The sequence below is a fragment of the Drosophila persimilis genome, unplaced genomic scaffold, assembly GCF_003286085.1.
Source record: "Drosophila persimilis strain 14011-0111.01,24,50 unplaced genomic scaffold, DperRS2 tig00000124-arrow-pilon, whole genome shotgun sequence".
Classification (NCBI taxonomy): Eukaryota; Metazoa; Arthropoda; class Insecta; order Diptera; family Drosophilidae; genus Drosophila; species Drosophila persimilis.
The window spans coordinates 8819212-8835917 of record NW_020825294.1 but is presented as its reverse complement, the minus strand read 5'-3'; the positions used below and the strand labels follow the sequence as shown (position 1 = coordinate 8835917).

At 49.3% G+C, this 16706-nt stretch overlaps 1 protein-coding gene across 7 annotated transcripts; it reads right to left on the bottom strand.

Annotated features, from left to right (window-relative positions):
• Positions 1-1272: 1272 nt before the first annotated feature.
• Positions 1273-16640, bottom strand: LOC6596616 (rho guanine nucleotide exchange factor 7). Of its 7 annotated transcripts, XM_026987981.1 has the most exons (9): positions 16522-16632; positions 11080-11481; positions 10806-11006; positions 10318-10738; positions 10012-10251; positions 6333-6753; positions 6039-6266; positions 3973-4815; positions 1273-2130 (listed from the first exon to the last, which is right to left on the bottom strand). In XM_026987981.1, the coding sequence occupies exons 1-9, from the start codon at positions 16623-16625 to the stop codon at positions 1937-1939; spliced, it is 3054 nt and encodes a 1017-aa protein (XP_026843782.1). In that variant the 5' UTR covers positions 16626-16632; the 3' UTR covers positions 1273-1936. The 7 variants fall into 7 exon arrangements, with proteins under 7 accessions (XP_026843782.1, XP_026843783.1, XP_026843784.1 ...); XM_026987982.1 differs by lacking the exon at positions 3973-4815 and having other exon boundaries at positions 16522-16628; XM_026987983.1 differs by lacking the exons at positions 1273-2130; positions 3973-4815; positions 6039-6266 and adding an exon at positions 7457-9893 and having other exon boundaries at positions 6329-6753; positions 16522-16639.
• Between the last annotated feature and the right edge of the window lie 66 nt (positions 16641-16706).

Here is a 16706-nt window from a genome sequence, read left to right as displayed (position 1 = left end):
CCAACCAGCGAACCAAGTGGATTATTCAGAGCGGCGGTGGGCCTCTTAAGACTTTAAGCCATAACCGAAAGGCTGGGACCCAGTGCGATAATTTCGGTTTTATTTTTCTTGCCTCGCGGGGGATCTAATGCAGACAACGGAGGACCCGGCATTGGGCTGCTGCACGCAGAGAAAAACATGCTATACAAAAAATTCAATTTTTGAATAATTTTCAGAAGAAAAGCAACACGGCTTTTATGTCTTTTAAATTGGCCGTAAACTTTAGGATTTCTGATTTGGTAAAAGCAAACCATCATGCGAGCATGGGGCATCCCCTCCTCTCTCTGCGTGTAGGCCTAGGTAATCGCCTGGTAAGTAGTAATTGCTAATTACTAATAATTTAATAGTTGGAAAATATGAAGCCGAACAGCAGCGCTAATGATCGTCATTAAGTCGGCCCAGGGGCCCACCATCGCCAACGTCATCTTCAACCATTTGGCTAAGCAGCTGCAATAAGTCTTGCTAACAGGCCGAGGGCTGGAGAAGGTGGAGGCTCGACAAATGCCACTGGAAAGGGAAGGGAAGGGTGGACGGTGCAGATTGCATGCGAAAACTTCCGCAAGTCTTCACATCCGCTGCCTCACGACGCGGCCACAACACAGAGGGCAAGGCGAGGCAAGGCAAGTCCAACGTTTCTTCACACCCAAGTTCCACGGCCCCAGGAAGTGGAAGTGACACATTCCAAGCCGATCAGCCAGCCAGCCAGCCAGCCAGACAACCAGACAGACCGACTAGCGCTTGCATTGTTCTCAAATCCTTACTGACATACTGAATTTGTTTCGCCAGCATTGTCTTGGTGTTGGTCTTGGTCTTGTCTAACGCTTGCTGTTCATTTGTCGCCAGCTGCCTCAACCGTTGCATTTGCCGCTGAGTGATTGCAATCTCATTATGTTCGTCAGTAGTCCGACATGGACCTCCACACAGACGGCAGACAGAAGACACTAGTCGGAGATGGAGATGGAGGAAGCAGAGCAGAAAAACCTGCCTGAAAGGCATTCCAAATTATGCAGTAAAATTGTCAAAGAAGCCGTGGCGTGTATACATTGTTTTACACTTGTTAAATCATTGTCATTCTTCAGATTTGGTTTAGTTTAGTTTCCGTTTTTTTGCTGTTTATGTGGGCTCCGATTACCATCTGGATCCGCGACGCGCCTCGTTAGAAGACTGGCTCGATGTGGAAATCCCTCGCAGTACAGTACATATAGGTTTATTAGGACGCACTTAAAGCCACTGTTTCAATGTTTATCGTCGTGTATATTATTCAGTAAATGTTCTACGTTTAATGTGTAAATACAACTTCTGTTGAGCGTTGTTTCAGAACTCGCTTAATTCGAATACTAAACTATTGGCACATTTTCAGAATTTTCATATTGAATTTCCATATATAGAAAAGCTGGCATGCAAACGAAAAGTGCAGATCAAACTGGGACTATCTATCATAGCTTATACGAGCAACATGGATCGCTGCGATGTGCAGAGTTGGCATCTTACAGTGTTAAGTGCTGATTAGCTCTAGTCTATAAATGGGTATACAATCTTAGTACGAGCACACACCCAAGTCGTTAGATATTTTAGGAGTAGGTGGGTATGCACACGACAGTAGCTGCTGCCTAGCATAACATTTGTTCACATACAGTTTGCGTATTGTCCGTTCACGAATAAATATACATTGAATATAGATATAGGTATGCGATGTACGATATATACGATTCACAAAGTCCATTGGTAGATACTATTTTTGGTACACACTCTCCGACTGCCCAGGGGGATGCAAAGTAAAACATTCTTATAGGTTTCAAAATTTAAAGCTAGGTAGAAGCGGCGGCGGGATTTGTTTCATCGGAGTGGGCGAGAGGCCGTGGCTGGGGCCGTCCGTCGATGGATGCTACTTGCATAGTCAACACTTGGGGGTGTTGGCCCCGCTGCTCACGCTGCTCGTCTCCAGGTGCTGCATGAGCAGCTGCTGGAGGTCGGCGCGCAGGGCCCGCTCCTCGTTGATCTGCAGCTTGATCTGGGACATGTCCTGCTGCATCTGGCGGATGGCGGTCCAGAGCTGGCGCAACGTCGGTGTCATGTCCTCGTTCTCAAGGCCTGCTCGGTTGTGGGATTTGGATTTGTATTTCAGGTGGATAAAAGAATAAAGAACAAAATATGTTAGTGTTGTGTGATTGGTTGAGGATCGGATCGGATCGGATCGAATAATGATAAATGTATGTATGTAGAAGGGGGTGAAAAGTGATACAAATAGATGTCTATGGCTATGTCTATGTATAATGTATACGAGTATGCGTAAATCATAATTGTAAGCTATCAAAACGGAAATTAAGAAAGTGCTAGGAAGAATTGCTGCTGGTAGCGTATCTTATATCGTACACTATGTAGTTCTGGATCCACAACTCAAAGCTTGGCTCCCGAATTGCAACATTTGGATCTAGATCTAGTCTAACTACAATACATCAAATTATACTAGGTATATTTCAAAAGTGTATGGAGTGAGTATATGGAGATAAGTATAAATATTAATGAACAACACACAACAGCCACACAGACAAACAATGGGAGATTTGGCTTGTAAATGAATTTATTCATAATTCGTTTCGTTTCGTTTTGTTTCGTTTGAATCATCTCACTCGCCTCTCGACTAATATCAATTCAATTCGAGTACAATACAAACGTATAAACTGATTAATAGTAGATTATAAGGTAGTTCATTTGGTTAGACAACGTTTTCACAAAACACTTACAAATACGTTGGGGAATCCGTTTCGTTTCCCTCGTTTAATAATGCACAACAGTAGGTTACTTTGATTTAGTTGCTGGTTTTAGCTATGGCTAAGAGACTTGACTCGGCACAGGGCTCGCCTCTACTTGGAGGCCCCTCAACGCCTTTGATTACACATTGCACGTTCTTTGATTCGAATCATACTCTACGAGTATGCTAGGCAGGTAACGCGACTACACACGAGTACAGGTAATAAATATGTATCTAACTGGGCAGCAGTCTTCCCATTTTGGTTTAGTACGCACAAACATAAATACGATTACGATTACGATTACGAGTAGATGCAAGTGTTTATAGTAGTATAAATATAGTTTACGCTATGGCAAAGGATAATCTACCCAAGTATACAAATATAGAGCTATAGCAAAACGTGTTCCACTCTCGCATGGCCGTACACAAATACAAAATATAGGATCTAAAGCCGAGGACGGAAATATAAAGCCTTTCTGTTCAGCCTAAACCATTTGTTATATAGTTGTGGTGGCAGAAGCCAGAAGCCAGAATCCAGGAACCAGATGCAGCTGCAATTGCTGTTGCACTTCAAGTGTCATCCACACAAATGGATGGGATAGCATCCAAGAGCTAGTCTCTATTTCGCTTAGTCTTGTCGCGGAGGCGCCCAACTACAAGGGGCACACACTCGTATTACAAAGTCAGCTATGGTAAACACACACAAACATTACTCGTAATTAAATATAGACACATCAAGGCGGCGCTTATGGCTAGGCTAGGACTGGCAAGTAATTTGTACAAACATTTGGTCAAGTGACGAGGAGCAGCCTCGGGTTTCTAACGAATTTTCTCTGGTCTTGTACAAATTAGTTGTCCGGTTGCTCATTGAAACATTACTATCTAAGGCTAAGGCTAAGGCTTTTGGCATTGAAAGCGTTGAGCAGCCAGTAATCAACTAAAAATAATTAAATATTCTTCAATTATCGCACACAGAGCGCATTCAAAGCAAAGCTGGGGCAGCAGCTTGAGCTGAAGCTGGAGCCGAAGCAGGCGGCAATGCGGGATGCGAATGCTGATGCTGATGCTTATGCTGATTCGGATTCGGATGCAGATGATTGATGAGGCATGCCCCGACCACACAGACTCAGGCCAGACTCAGACGTGGTTGATCTTGCGCCACTGCTTCATCACAAAATTACCGCAACACCAGCTGCCCGACTGCCGCTTGGTACCGTCAGAGTTCAGCTCCAGGGAGGCCGGACCCGCTCCGTTGCGCAGCAGTGAGGCACATCCGTGGTCGCCGCGCTCCACATCGCTGTCGTCCGACCGCTCGGCTCCGGCCAGCTGCGGCGTGCTCCGCTGAAGGGTGCTGGTGCGCAGGGCCCCGCCGCAGTTCATCAGGTAGCCAGCCCCGTAGCCGGCATAGCGGTGGGAGGTGGAGGTCTCAAAGGATCGGTTCAGCCGCCGGTCGTAGAGTCCGGGATGGGCAGCGGTTCCATCAGGATTCGGCTTCACAATGGTGGTGGTGCCGCCCGATCTCTGATACGATTGCTGGGCTACTAGCTTGGGGGCGGGCTTGTTTTTCCTGGGCAACAAGGGCGAAGTGCATACGTTGTCGTAGCCAGAGCCGAAGCCGCTCTTGAGTCGGTTCAGGGACTTCCTGGTGGCCCGCTCCTCGGACAGAGCCCGCTGGTAGTCCTTGATCGAGGGCGAGCCTCCGCCCGCCCCTGTGATGGAGTAGCGCTGACCAGGGGCCGCGTTCAGCGAGGAGGACACCGAGCTGGAATACAGGTTGAAGTTGTTCGGGCTGGCCTCCCTCCAAATGAACGAGGAGTTCAGGCTTCCTGCCGAGTGCTGTCGACTCTGTTGCTGCTGCTGTTGATGGTGCTGGTGTTGCTGCTGCTGCTGCTGCTGGTGCTGTGCCTGGTTGAGGTAGGTGGCATTGGCTATGAAAGGCAGCTGAGGATTGGAGGTCGAGAAGGTCTTGCTCGTTTTCAGCTTGCCGCCGCGTATGGGTAGGCACGGAGTCCAGGGTTGCAAGACTACAGAGGCGTTCGGTTCGGTTTGGTTCGGTTCAGGAGTTGTTGGAAAGAGAGAGAGAAAAATGAAGATATTTGAAGAAACGGAAAAACGAAATACCAACAGCGACAACAGGAAGGACGCAGAACCAAAACCCAAAAACTAAACACAAATGAAAGGAACCCAGAAAGGGGAGCACAATCAGCTTACAACGCCAAAGGAGACAACAGCAAACATACAGACATACGTAGAGTGTGAGGAGGATAAGCATAAGTGGGATGTAAGATGTGGGGATTGTGTATGGATGGAGGTGGAGACCGAGCCAGGAGAGTGGACAGATACCAGAACCAGATACCAGCTACCAGGTTGGGGATGAGAACAGAACAGAACATTGGGAAGTACTTTAAGACCATTAATGACAGTTAGTGTGCGGTAATCAGTCGCTCCAAAGAATATTAAACCGAAAACCCTGGCTAAACAAGTACTTATACGAGTAATGTGCGACTAGGGGCTTGGATGGATTGGTGGATAGTGTGTGGTGGAGTGAACAGCGATATAAATAAATTAAACTAGGGTTTACATAAGTAATGGGATAACAGAAACAGTATTTATTCAATGTGGGAACAAAACAAAACAATCCAAGTTCAAAACTGTACAAAAGAATATCAGAGATTTAACAAAAACGTTGGTTCCTCTCTCGCGCAGAGCATCTCCCTCCATATGCGAGTGCACGAGTAGCTTAAAACGAAACATTAATCGCCAATTGCCAATTCTTCAACTAAAACATTACAAATCAATAGTCTCTCTTAAGTGTTATGTTTGGTTAACAATTTTTGAGCTTAAAAGTAAATTTTCGCCTAAGCCTAGTACGAGTACAATTGTCGCTTCAATTTGGAAAACTCTTCTTCGTGGTTTAGTGGATAAATTGATGGTTCTTGGTGGTTAAAAAGGAATTAAATTAAACAACTAAAACAGCAAAGTGATAACGATATATTAAGCCATTTAAGTGAGTGTGTGTGTGTGTTTGTGAGGATTGTACAGCCGTGTTTGGTGTGTGTGAGTGTGATAAGTAAAATAATTAAGCAATATTCAAACTATTTTTCAATTTAGCTTCTTGCTTCTTCAGCAAGTGATGGTAATTTGTTTGGGAGTTCATGGCACAACACGGAAAGGTTTACAAAGCTGGCAAAGATGGCTACAGCTTTTCGCTAGATGAGGCACATGTTCGGCGGCCTGCGCCACTTACCCGAGTGTATGGTGTTCCTGGCGCTGTTCTGATAGGCGGCGCAGTAGGCCTCGAAGACGCGCAGCACCAGGGCATCCTCCTCGAAGGTGGGCTGGTTCTTTCGTCCGCTGCAGTAGCTGGCCAGGGCGTTGGAGGAACTGCCACTGCCACCGCCTCCGCCGCTGGAGGTGTTTAACAAACTGGGGCGCAGCGGCGGCGTAGGACGCAAACAGCTGATGGTCCAGTTAGCTGAGGATTCGGAGACGACACACATTAGTGGAACGGATTACTTGGAATCTGCTGCGACGGGCTCACCCTTTGTGCTTCCTTTCCTTGCGCTTGGCCCCCCCGTTGTTGCCGCTGCTGCTGCTGCCTGCTGGGCCGCCGGGCTGCCGTCCGTGGCTGGTGCTGGGCCCGGGGCTGTCTTGCTGCTTGGTGTCTGGGCTGAACTTGATCTGTGGCCGGCCGCCCCCAGATGACTTGGCAGACTTGGTGGTTGTGGTGGATGCAGAAGATGTGGTGGAGGCTGAGTGTGCGTGTACTGGTTGTAGCTCAGGTGGTGGTTGAAGGACTGGCTCCGTTTGTGTTGTGACATCGAGTTGGTGGCTGGGGAGCCCTGCAGGCTGTTGCCCGCGCTGCTGTTCGCGCTCCCGATGCCTGGCGGACCGGACGGCGCCTGCTGACGGCTTCCTGGCTGCGGAGGCAGCAGCAGGCTGTGGCTCGATGGCGGAGACATCTGCAAAGGAAAGATACACCTCATGAATACTCAACAACAAACAGTAATCAGTCTTTAGATCAGAGGATCAGTCTTGGCGGAACGGCTGCAATAACAAGAACAACGTACAGGCGGCAAGCAGTCCTGTGGCTGCAGCGAGCAAAGCGCAGCAAGCAAATCGAATCGAATGCGTTTTCTCTTTTAGAATTTGTGGATCTTTGTGGTGCTGAGCGTTAGATAAATGTTTTGTAATTCGTTTGGCTACAAAGATGGAACCTCAATGCAAAAACATCGCCAAAAAGTAACATAATTTCTGCAGGGAACTTCTGAATAGGAATGATTAGTGGGCGAATAGGATGGCCCCAGACGAGGTTCTGGTTCACTTCTCCGAGTACTACGGCCAGCATTCATAGCTATCCAGATATGCAGAATATCCCACAGTATGTTATGCGAACAAGAAACTAGTTTCGGGCCATACACGGGTTAGTCAAGGATGTGATGATGAGGAAGCGTTGTGTGGATGCGATCGTAACTTTTGGACGTTCTGCTTTTTGCCAAATGTTTTGTTTGCCGGTTCGAGCATTAGGATTTGAGTTTGAATGTGGAGGACATGAGAGAGCAAAACGAATTTACAAAACAATCAAACGGAACACGTGCACAAACGCCCGCCGACCAGGCCCCCCCACGTATCTCAGTCTCGGACTGAGACGAGTCGCCGGGCGACCTGGAAGGCAACACATTTCGGTTTGCTTGCCTTCTTCGCCCGCGAAAGCCACGCGCGCCGCACAAATGGGACAGTCGAGCGAGGAGGAGTAGGCCGGCTCGCTGGCGTACGCCCCGCGAGCGGCGGACAGGCGGGTCGACGGGCAGCTGTTGGTCGGCGCCTCATCCTCGCTGCACAGGGGACAGCCAGAGGAGGCGGATGCCGTCGTGGTGGTGGTGTTGGTGGTGCTGGTGGTGCTCCCGTTGTAGTAGTCCACGCAGTTCTGGCACACGGAGCAGTAGAGGGCTCCCTCACTGTATCCGCTGGCTTCGAAGGAGCAGAAGCAGCTGGAGCACACGGATCCCGAGTCTTTGGAGTCCTTGCTGTCATGCACCGACGGCAGACTCTTGTTGTAGGCGTGGGCTATGCCCCGCACCACCTCCGGGGGCAGCCGCTCCTTCTTCCACCAGTGCGCGTACATCCCAGAGCGGAACGTGGCGCGTGGTTCCGTGTCCAGCTGCCCCACTGAGCTGGAGCTGATCAGGGGATCGGATCCGTTTGCCGGAGTGGTTCTCGTGGTCTCGTCCATGCTGGAGCTGCAGGGCAGGAAAATACTCCTGGTATTCACTTGAATCTGCGTTGAGCTGACGACAGATGCATTTTCCCCGGATTCCTTTCGGTTCGTGGGTGTGGTCGGCTCTTCTGGCAGCTCGTCGACTGTCTCCGCCTCTGCCTCTTCCTGCGTGGCCTCTGGTGTCAGAAACTTCTCCCGGAACATGCCGCACACATCGAAGCGCTCGGACTCTGCGTTGTCAGGGACATCCTGGCCAGTGGCAGCCATTGGAAAATAGGACTCGGGATTGGGGGGGTCTGGCGAGGCTATGGTGCAGCTTCCAGCCATGCCGCTGTCACTGGAGCGCGGACTGGGGCACTGGGAGCTCTCGCAGCAGCGGCACTTCGAGTGCAAATGGAGATCTGGATCCCGACGAGGCGGGTTTGGTGGTGGAGGTCGGTTGGACATCTGCAGAAACTGATAGCTTATGCAGCGTCTAATGGAGTCGCTGCTGCGCTCTGGGTCGGGTTCGCGCTTCTTTGAAGCGGTCTCGATGCACAGCTCGGTCGTTGAGATGCTCCGCGCCGCCTGATTGGAATCTCTTTGAGGGTTGCCAGACGAGGGACTGTCGCTCTTGTGGGAGACTCTCTTATCCGAGTTGAGATTATGGCTCTGGAAGGGCAGGGTTTCGCGCTGCAGCTGCAACTGCAGTGGACCCTCCAGGGACGCCAGGTCATCGTCGAAGTTATAGAGCAGCTCCGCCTGCATCTTGTCGGGAGCGGTGAGACACGCAGCGGGAAGATCCAGGGAGCTGGAGTGCACACCGTCCTCTGGCTGCCCATCTACGCTCTGGTTCTGCATCTCCTGCCGATCCTTCCACGTGGGCACATAGACCTCGGTGTTCTTCGACAGATTGAACCGGTTGCCCACGAAAATGCTTGGCATGCTGTGCCGCTCCGTCGGAGAGGCAGGAAGAGGAACGGGTGCCTCCTGTGCGCCCTGCCCCTGGCTGAGGCTGAGATCATCGGGCATGCTGGCCAGGTTCTCGCACGCCGTAAAGGCCCCGCCCAGGCGGCCCGCATACATGGAACTGGCGTCGGAGCTCTGCTGCTGAAGGGAGAACTTCGGTAGGAGCATTGGCTCCTCCTCGACACATCTCGTGATGCTGCCGCCGGCGCCCAGCTCCAGGGTGGCCGTGGAAGTGTGAACGCTGGAATTCCGATTCAACGATTTGCGAGCCAGTGCCCGCAGAGCCCTGGATCCAATGACGAGCGACTCCTTTTTCAGCTCGTTCTGGGCCAGAACCTCGTCGGCATCAAGGGAATCCAGCTTGATGAGATTGATGGAGGAACAGTGTCTCCTGGACACTCCTCCATGGTCCACGAAAGTGCCAGTGGAGTTCCAAAGGGAATCTGAATCGTTCCTCTTGTTCTGGTAAAACTGAACGTATTCGAACGGATCCGAGTCGCAGGAATGAAGGTACTCGTCATCGAACTCGTCCTCAAAGCTCTCCGAGTCTGTGGGCAATTCAATGGCGTCCTGCCGCTCCAGCTCCGACTGTCCCGACTGCCCAGACTCCCCCGTTTCCCCGTTTCCATTGAGATCCTTGAGCTTGGCAGCCGCCTTGTGGCAGCGCTTCTTGCGCAGGGCAATGCGCATGAGATCGATGCTCTGGCGAGCCTGTGGGTACAGCAGCATCTTGACAATCGCACTCCTCAGTCCTCCGGCCCTAACCAGCCTGGCAAAGTGCGCACTGAGGTTCGCATAGGGCGCCGTAGGCGGATAGTTGCTGGGCGGGAGCGTCGTGCGCACCGGTCGGGCATTGTCTCCACTGTACGGGCTGGAGTAGTACGCGCAGAGCGAGAACCGCGTGCAGTAGCCACGCGAATCCAGGTGCTGGCTGAGCTGCTCAGTGGCCAAGATTCAGATTTCAGAGTTCAGATTACAGGGTTCAGTGTTCAGAGTGGTACAAAATAAATACGAGGTAATCAAGAGCATTGTTCGGTAAAAACTCGTCACTTACGTGCGCCGCATTCAGGTGCCCCAGAGAGGAGTTGCTCAGGTTGCTCAGCTGCCGCTTGATGCCCATCGGCAGACTGGGGTTGTTGGCGTTCAGCAGCTCCACCCACTTGTTGGCCTCGCTGGGTCCCTGGCAGACCGCCACTATGCGGTCGATCAGGGGGCTGCTGATCTCGAAGGCGTTCTTGATGGCGTCCGTGTCCTCCAGGCGGTGAACGATGATGCCAGTGAGCGGCAGTTTGCCCTGCAGTTAACACCCATCGAGAAATATAGATTACGGAAATAGGAAACAAAAAACAGCGGTCCCCACCTCGTAGATGAAGGCGCTCATGCGCTGACTGACACTCAGGATGAGCAGCGTCTGGGGGAACAGCACGAAGTAGCGGTCCCGATGGTCAGCGCCCACGGCCACGCTGCCCATGTGTATGATGTCGCCCAGAGTACTCAGCTCCTGGCCCTGCCAGCCGCGCACTGGCCCTGTCAGAACCTGCAGCTCCAGCTCTTTCTGACGCCGCGTGGCCGAGCAGGTGGCCGCAATGTCCTTGTAAACGGCCACACTGCGCTGAGTATCGCCTCGGTCGGGGTGGCTGCTCTCCATGTGCCGCTCCAGCTCCTGCAGCATGGCCGAGTACTTGTCCAGCCGCCGGAAGGGCTTCGAGAGGCCCGTGGTGAGGACCAACAGCCCTGGAGTGGCCGCTCCCTGGCGTTCCATGTACTTCTCCAGGTCATCCCTGGATAAACGAGTATATTAGTACATATATGAGTATTGTACTGTTGATCCAGCAAGGATCCACTCACTTGTACTTATCCAATATGACTATGGCTTTGGGATGGGCTGCACAGTAGGCCTGGTGGACCTTCTTCATGAGTGGGGCGCTGGTGAGGAACAGCTTGCCCACGCGGTCGTTGCACTCCTCGATCTGCAGGAGCAGCTCCTCGTGTGTCCGCACAATCTCCACAAAGTTGCACATCAGCTGGGCGTACTCGTCCTGGTTGAGACTGTAAGGAGGAGCAAAGAACAAATCACTTGAAGAGAATCACTTTGAGGGGAAAGGGAAGGACCTGGACCTACATTTGGGTCTGTTGCATGGGCTCCAGGAAGTTCTCGAGCAGGCCCTGCAGTTCCGCCACATGGGCCCGCTCCGAGTCGAGGAGGTCCTTGAGCACCACCGAGCGATACTCCTGTATCTCCTCCGGCGGACGTATGGTCTCGGCCAGCGGCAGCTGGGCCTTGCATTCGTTCACGTAGTTGCTGGGAAACCAGCCAGTCTTGTCGTTCAGCGTGCCCTCCCACCAGCCGCCGTCCTCGCGCTGGGTGACTGTGATGATGTCGCCCTTCTTGAAGCACAGCTCGTCGTTGTTGCTGCCCATGAAGGAGTACTCGGCCTGCACTACCAGTGGATGCTCCATCTTCGGCTCTCTGGCTCTCCCGCTCTCGTCAGGGTTGCTCTGGGTCTGCACTGGATTGCTTAAGCTGAAACGAGGGGAAAGCAGGAGGAACATCTTCAGTTGCTGAACTTGAAAAATCATCAAAATCAAGCGAGTTTTTCAATGAAATACCCATCCATTGACCATCTGTGAGCACACACATAGCTCTATAAATGTCCACATGTATGTCTGTCGGTCTGTCCAATCCACCAACATTCTGCCGGCACCTACGCAGCATTGCAATTTGCTCTCATCATCGCGGATCGTTAAAGATTCCATTGGCTTCAGCGCTATCTAAACATTGGAATGGCCCCAAAAGAAAACAAATTGTGAAACATCTGTTGCTCTTGTCGGAAAAGGCGTGCGCAAGTCTCTTGACATTTTCTAGCGCCTCCCTCCCCGCCTTGGCCTAACATGCTGCAAGTGTCTGGAAAACTCGTGCGCGGTACACGACGGCCAAGGTCAGAGCCGCAGCCAGCAGCCATTGGGAAAGTGTAAGAGAAGAGGAAACCACTCAGAGATTACGAAATCAGAACATTTGGTAGGCCAATAAAAACAATCTCAAGAACGGAGAGAGAGGAGCAGAGAGCAGAGAACATATAAATCATAAACAACGACCGTGTCGTGTACGAAAATGTTTACGAGCCGATTCTTTATGGGTTGTTCGAACATTACTTTAAAAGATCTGCAAGCGATTTCGGACAAGCAGAATACATTGTGAATCGAAGATTTTTTATGTATATCGTTAAACTTAAATGGCAGACGATTCTCCCCGAGAGGAAGTGGTTTCGCATGAGAAACAAATAGTGCAGATTTGTTGGTTTATTAGTTCAGTTTCTACATTCAATATGTACACACATATATCTTCAAATTATTGAAATATTTCCTAGATATATTTATAACATATGTACGAATAAATCAAGAATTCATAGCCAATAGCGGCGTATAGAGTAATTCGCTATTATTGTTCGTTCATTGCACTGCCCACTGTACCGAAACATTTTTACATGCTTACACACGGCAGCAGCAAAAGCAAGAGCTGTACCGTTCTTTCGTTGCTTATCTCGCCCTTTTCCGTTCGCTTTGGCTCTGCCAGCAGCAGCATCTAAGCTGCTCTCGCGCTCTCCCGCGCTCTCTCGATCTCTCGCGCTCATTGCAAGCTTCGTTCGCATGGGCTCGTCTGTCCTTGCACCGCGTCTCTCACTACATTTGCACCTGTGTATCATGCACCTCGAAACCTTCGCCATACGGCACATAATACCCGACTTATTAACAATCAGCAAGTTTTTATTAACACCAAGCCATGATCGTAAAGTCCTATCTAGGCTGATAAATAATTTATAAAATATTGCGGGTATAGTTCGTGGAAAACTTTTCCCACGAATGATTCATCGCCTTTGGAATCAGTTCAATAAATTGTCAAATAATGTATCTGGCAAATGGGGATGTGTCCCTGATCAAGGGATAGATACAAATTATACATAGTTGTATTACTTTTTGTACACTTTCTATATCCTATACCTTTACATACTGCACATAGTATGTGTATAATGTGTAAATATACTTATATAAATAGATTAATCACATTCTTGTTGCTATTGCTGCAATGAGCAAACGCAAAAATATGAAAAACATGTTTCTATTTTGCCCAAAATGCTATTTTTTTTTTTGTTTTCTTGACTTGCCTACTAAAAATAAAAAACCGACGAAATTATATATAAATCTTGACGACTCGACTCCCTCCCATATGGCATATGGGAATGGGAATCCGGCTATAACGAGATATCGCGAGATATATGTACATACAATACGCTTTCCGAGACTCTCAAACTGTTGGCCAAAAGACAAGTTCCATTACAGTTCCCGGGAAAGCCGAGGGCCTTCCTTTTGGCGAAAGTTGTCAAGATTAATCAGACGATTTTCCTCGGAATTCTGTCTGAGATTTTTTCACTGAGGCAAGGTCACGTTTTGGTTGCACACACGCGTGAAATGCCTTCAGATTGTGGCTACAGAGCATTCGACTCGCACTCTTTCGATTATACAGAATTATAAGGAATATATTGTATACTTGTTCAACGATGAATTGTTGTACGAAAATTCGTCGTTTTCCGTTTTCCGCCGTTGCTGTTGCTGTTGCTCTCAGACGTTGCACCGCACGCGTTCATTGCTTCAGCGAAACTGCTGCGGCCGACGAAACACAGAAAACAGGCGACAAAAAGCAGCCGAATTTTCACGGTTTTCCCTCCGAGACATCACTCTCACTCTCTCCTGCTTTTTCTCTAGGTCTCTCTGTAGCAGTGTGGGATCGATCGCGAGAGAAACCTACATTCATGCGATACAATATATGTGTCTGTTCTCGGGCGGATACAGCGCATATTTTCTTGAAAAATCAACACAGATATGACAATATGGGATCTTGGCCACCGCTACAGCCACCGCCACAGCCTCCCAATTCGAAATTCCAAAATGGGGATCACTCTGCGAGTACATACTATATATCTTAATTTTGTTTCATTGAGAAATGTAGACCGTCGTTCCCCGTCGTGCTTTCGTCGTTTGTTTTTCAAAAGCCCATTAAAATATTTCGCGTAGGAATCATAGCATATTTGCTGGACGTGATATTTCTATGTTTATGGTTTGAGAGCGTGTGCATACGTATATTGATGATATACGGAAGGGAAGGATTCACCTGTTCCGTTCAGTTCGGAAGATGTATGGCTGTTGGATGAAGTGGGACGTTGTTGATGTTTCTACGATCTGGTATGGAATCCATGTAGGAGTAAAATCTCTATCTCTATACACAGATAAACCAAACATAGAATTAGCTATGCGACTTCCCCTGATGGCAACCCTGAAACCGCTTAAGTCCGTGGCCAACAATAATCAAATTTCCGTAGGTGGCAGCCGTGGCTCTGCAGCATCTCGTCCCCTAATGATGCAAGCGAAGAACAGATGCGATGCCGCCTCTATCTCTCTCTCTCTCTCTCTCTCTCTGTGGCTGTCTGTGCATGAGGGAGCACGAGGGAGGCAAGTACCACAGCCGCCACAAGCTGCAACTGCACAAAATTTTAATTAATTCATTAAACCTGCACATGGCGCCGACGCAGCAATGTCATCCAAATCACAGAAACATATGTACATATTTATGTATGTGTACCAAGCCCACGCTCTCTAAATATAATTCTACGATATGATGGACTCTTTCGGATATTAACGATCTGTCACCGATGTCAGAAATCAAATGCACAAGCTACGGCTTCCGGAAATGCGCAATTTGACGGGGAATCAGTGCGAGCGTAGGGGAATACCTATGAGATCCCACGATGTGTATTTCTGGGGTGCCACAGAGAGCGTAAACAACGCCGAAAGTAGATTTGTTATTCTTTTTCTTTTTCTTTGTTTGCTCTCGCGCAAAGTCAAAGAAAGGAAAACAAAGGCAGCCAAAGACAAACCAAATTAATGCAGTTCTGCAGCCGGCGAGATCTCGTCAGGGCTGGTTCCCCTGCCCCTCCCCGCCACATGCAACCATCCATCTATCCACTCGGCGTATCCGCCTCTCGAATCCCCTTCAATGTGTCAATACCGAGATTTACAACAGGCCTGAGGTACCACTTGAGATGCATTTCCCCCACCCCCCCATCCGCATTGGGGTGCATACGAGAGTACAATATATAGACATAATATAATTTGATTGCTCCGCCGTATTTATAGATATCTTCAGTTCGAGTTGCCGTTGCCAGTGGGAGGATTCGGTTCTCGAAAGAGGTACGTGGGCGAGGGAGTTCATAATTTGATTTGATTTGATTGGACTTTGAAGTTCTCTCTTTCAGAGTTTCTGAATTTGAGCATCGTATTGCCAATGCCACGGGGAAAATGAGGTCAACAGCAACCGGAGCCATGAAGCAGCGCTGTTATGCTCTGTTCTCTTGGCATTCCCGGATGAAAATCAAGCGCATGACTTTCTTCAAATATAAATACTCATATAATTCACGAAACGCTATCAATAGAGCGCAACAATAGCAATAACAATAATGCGGTCGAATGAGAACTCGACTGTTTTGTACCCTGTATTCGCAATAGTCAATCATCTTTGGAGTCTGGCAACGACAACCAAACTGAAACTTTTTTCTGAAATATATTTAAGCTGCTATTTTCTTTGAACCTGTTCTGAAACCTCTCAAGTGCATGATATACGGTAGAGGAGCGAATGTGCATTTGTTTGATATTTGCCTTTGACAGAATTTTATTTTGGCAACCGTTCAACTTTCGTTCGGGGCGACTGCTGGCAATGGTTCTCTCTGGTTCGGGGCTTTGAAACGTGCTCAACGGTTGCGTTGCCCCCTTCTCCTCCTTCGTCTTCGTCTCATCGTCGTCTTGCCGTGCAAACAAGCGACAGCGGAGGAAGGTACATATGTACATATAGACAGGGATACCAGGCAGGGGAGCACCCACTTAAGGCGGGAAACATGGCCGAGGAGGCACGGATGCTACAGAGCTGCAGCCCCTGCTATTGACCCAATGGATTATGCAGCATAAATGGCGGGACACTTCAACCTCTGTGACCTGCAACCTCCACGAGACGGCGCACTGGGCCTTCCCTGAGCCGGCAGTAAATTACACTTGCATGAGGAGGTGCAGAGTGGTTCGGGGAAGTTACTTCTGCCCCGAAGAGCCTCGAGATTGTTGCTTTAGTTGCATGCAGCCCCGCTGACGCATCGACCGCGGGCAGGGGAGATGGGGCTTGCAATGGGCTGTGGCTATGTTGATGCCACTGAACCCTGGCTGCGGAATAGTCGTAGGAAAACCTGAGTCATCTTCAGGGCGCGCTTCAGGCCAACCTGTCTGGCCCTCTGCATCGACTCACCTTCAACTTTGCTTATTTGTAACAATCATTTGTTGCGTTGTTTGTTGCTGATTTCGTTGTGTTCGTCGATTCGGATCAAAAATAGAGAATGAGTAATGGGGGCCTTCGGATTCTCCCACCTTTCCACCACTTTTGTCACTTTTCACTGGCCCCAGCACACTTTTAATTATATACACAATTAGTTATATACTAAATAAAGCACACTCTTCGCACTGCATTCACCTATTAAGACAGGAACTGCCCGATTTTATATTTCCGTTCGAAGAAAACACTACAAACACAACAGTTCGATGTTCGTGTGTATGATACGCGCTGATAACGTGCATACATTTGGAGTCGATTTGTTAACGTCTACATTATCACTTTAAACTTATTATTCACTTTTTTTAGGCAAAATTTACAATCTT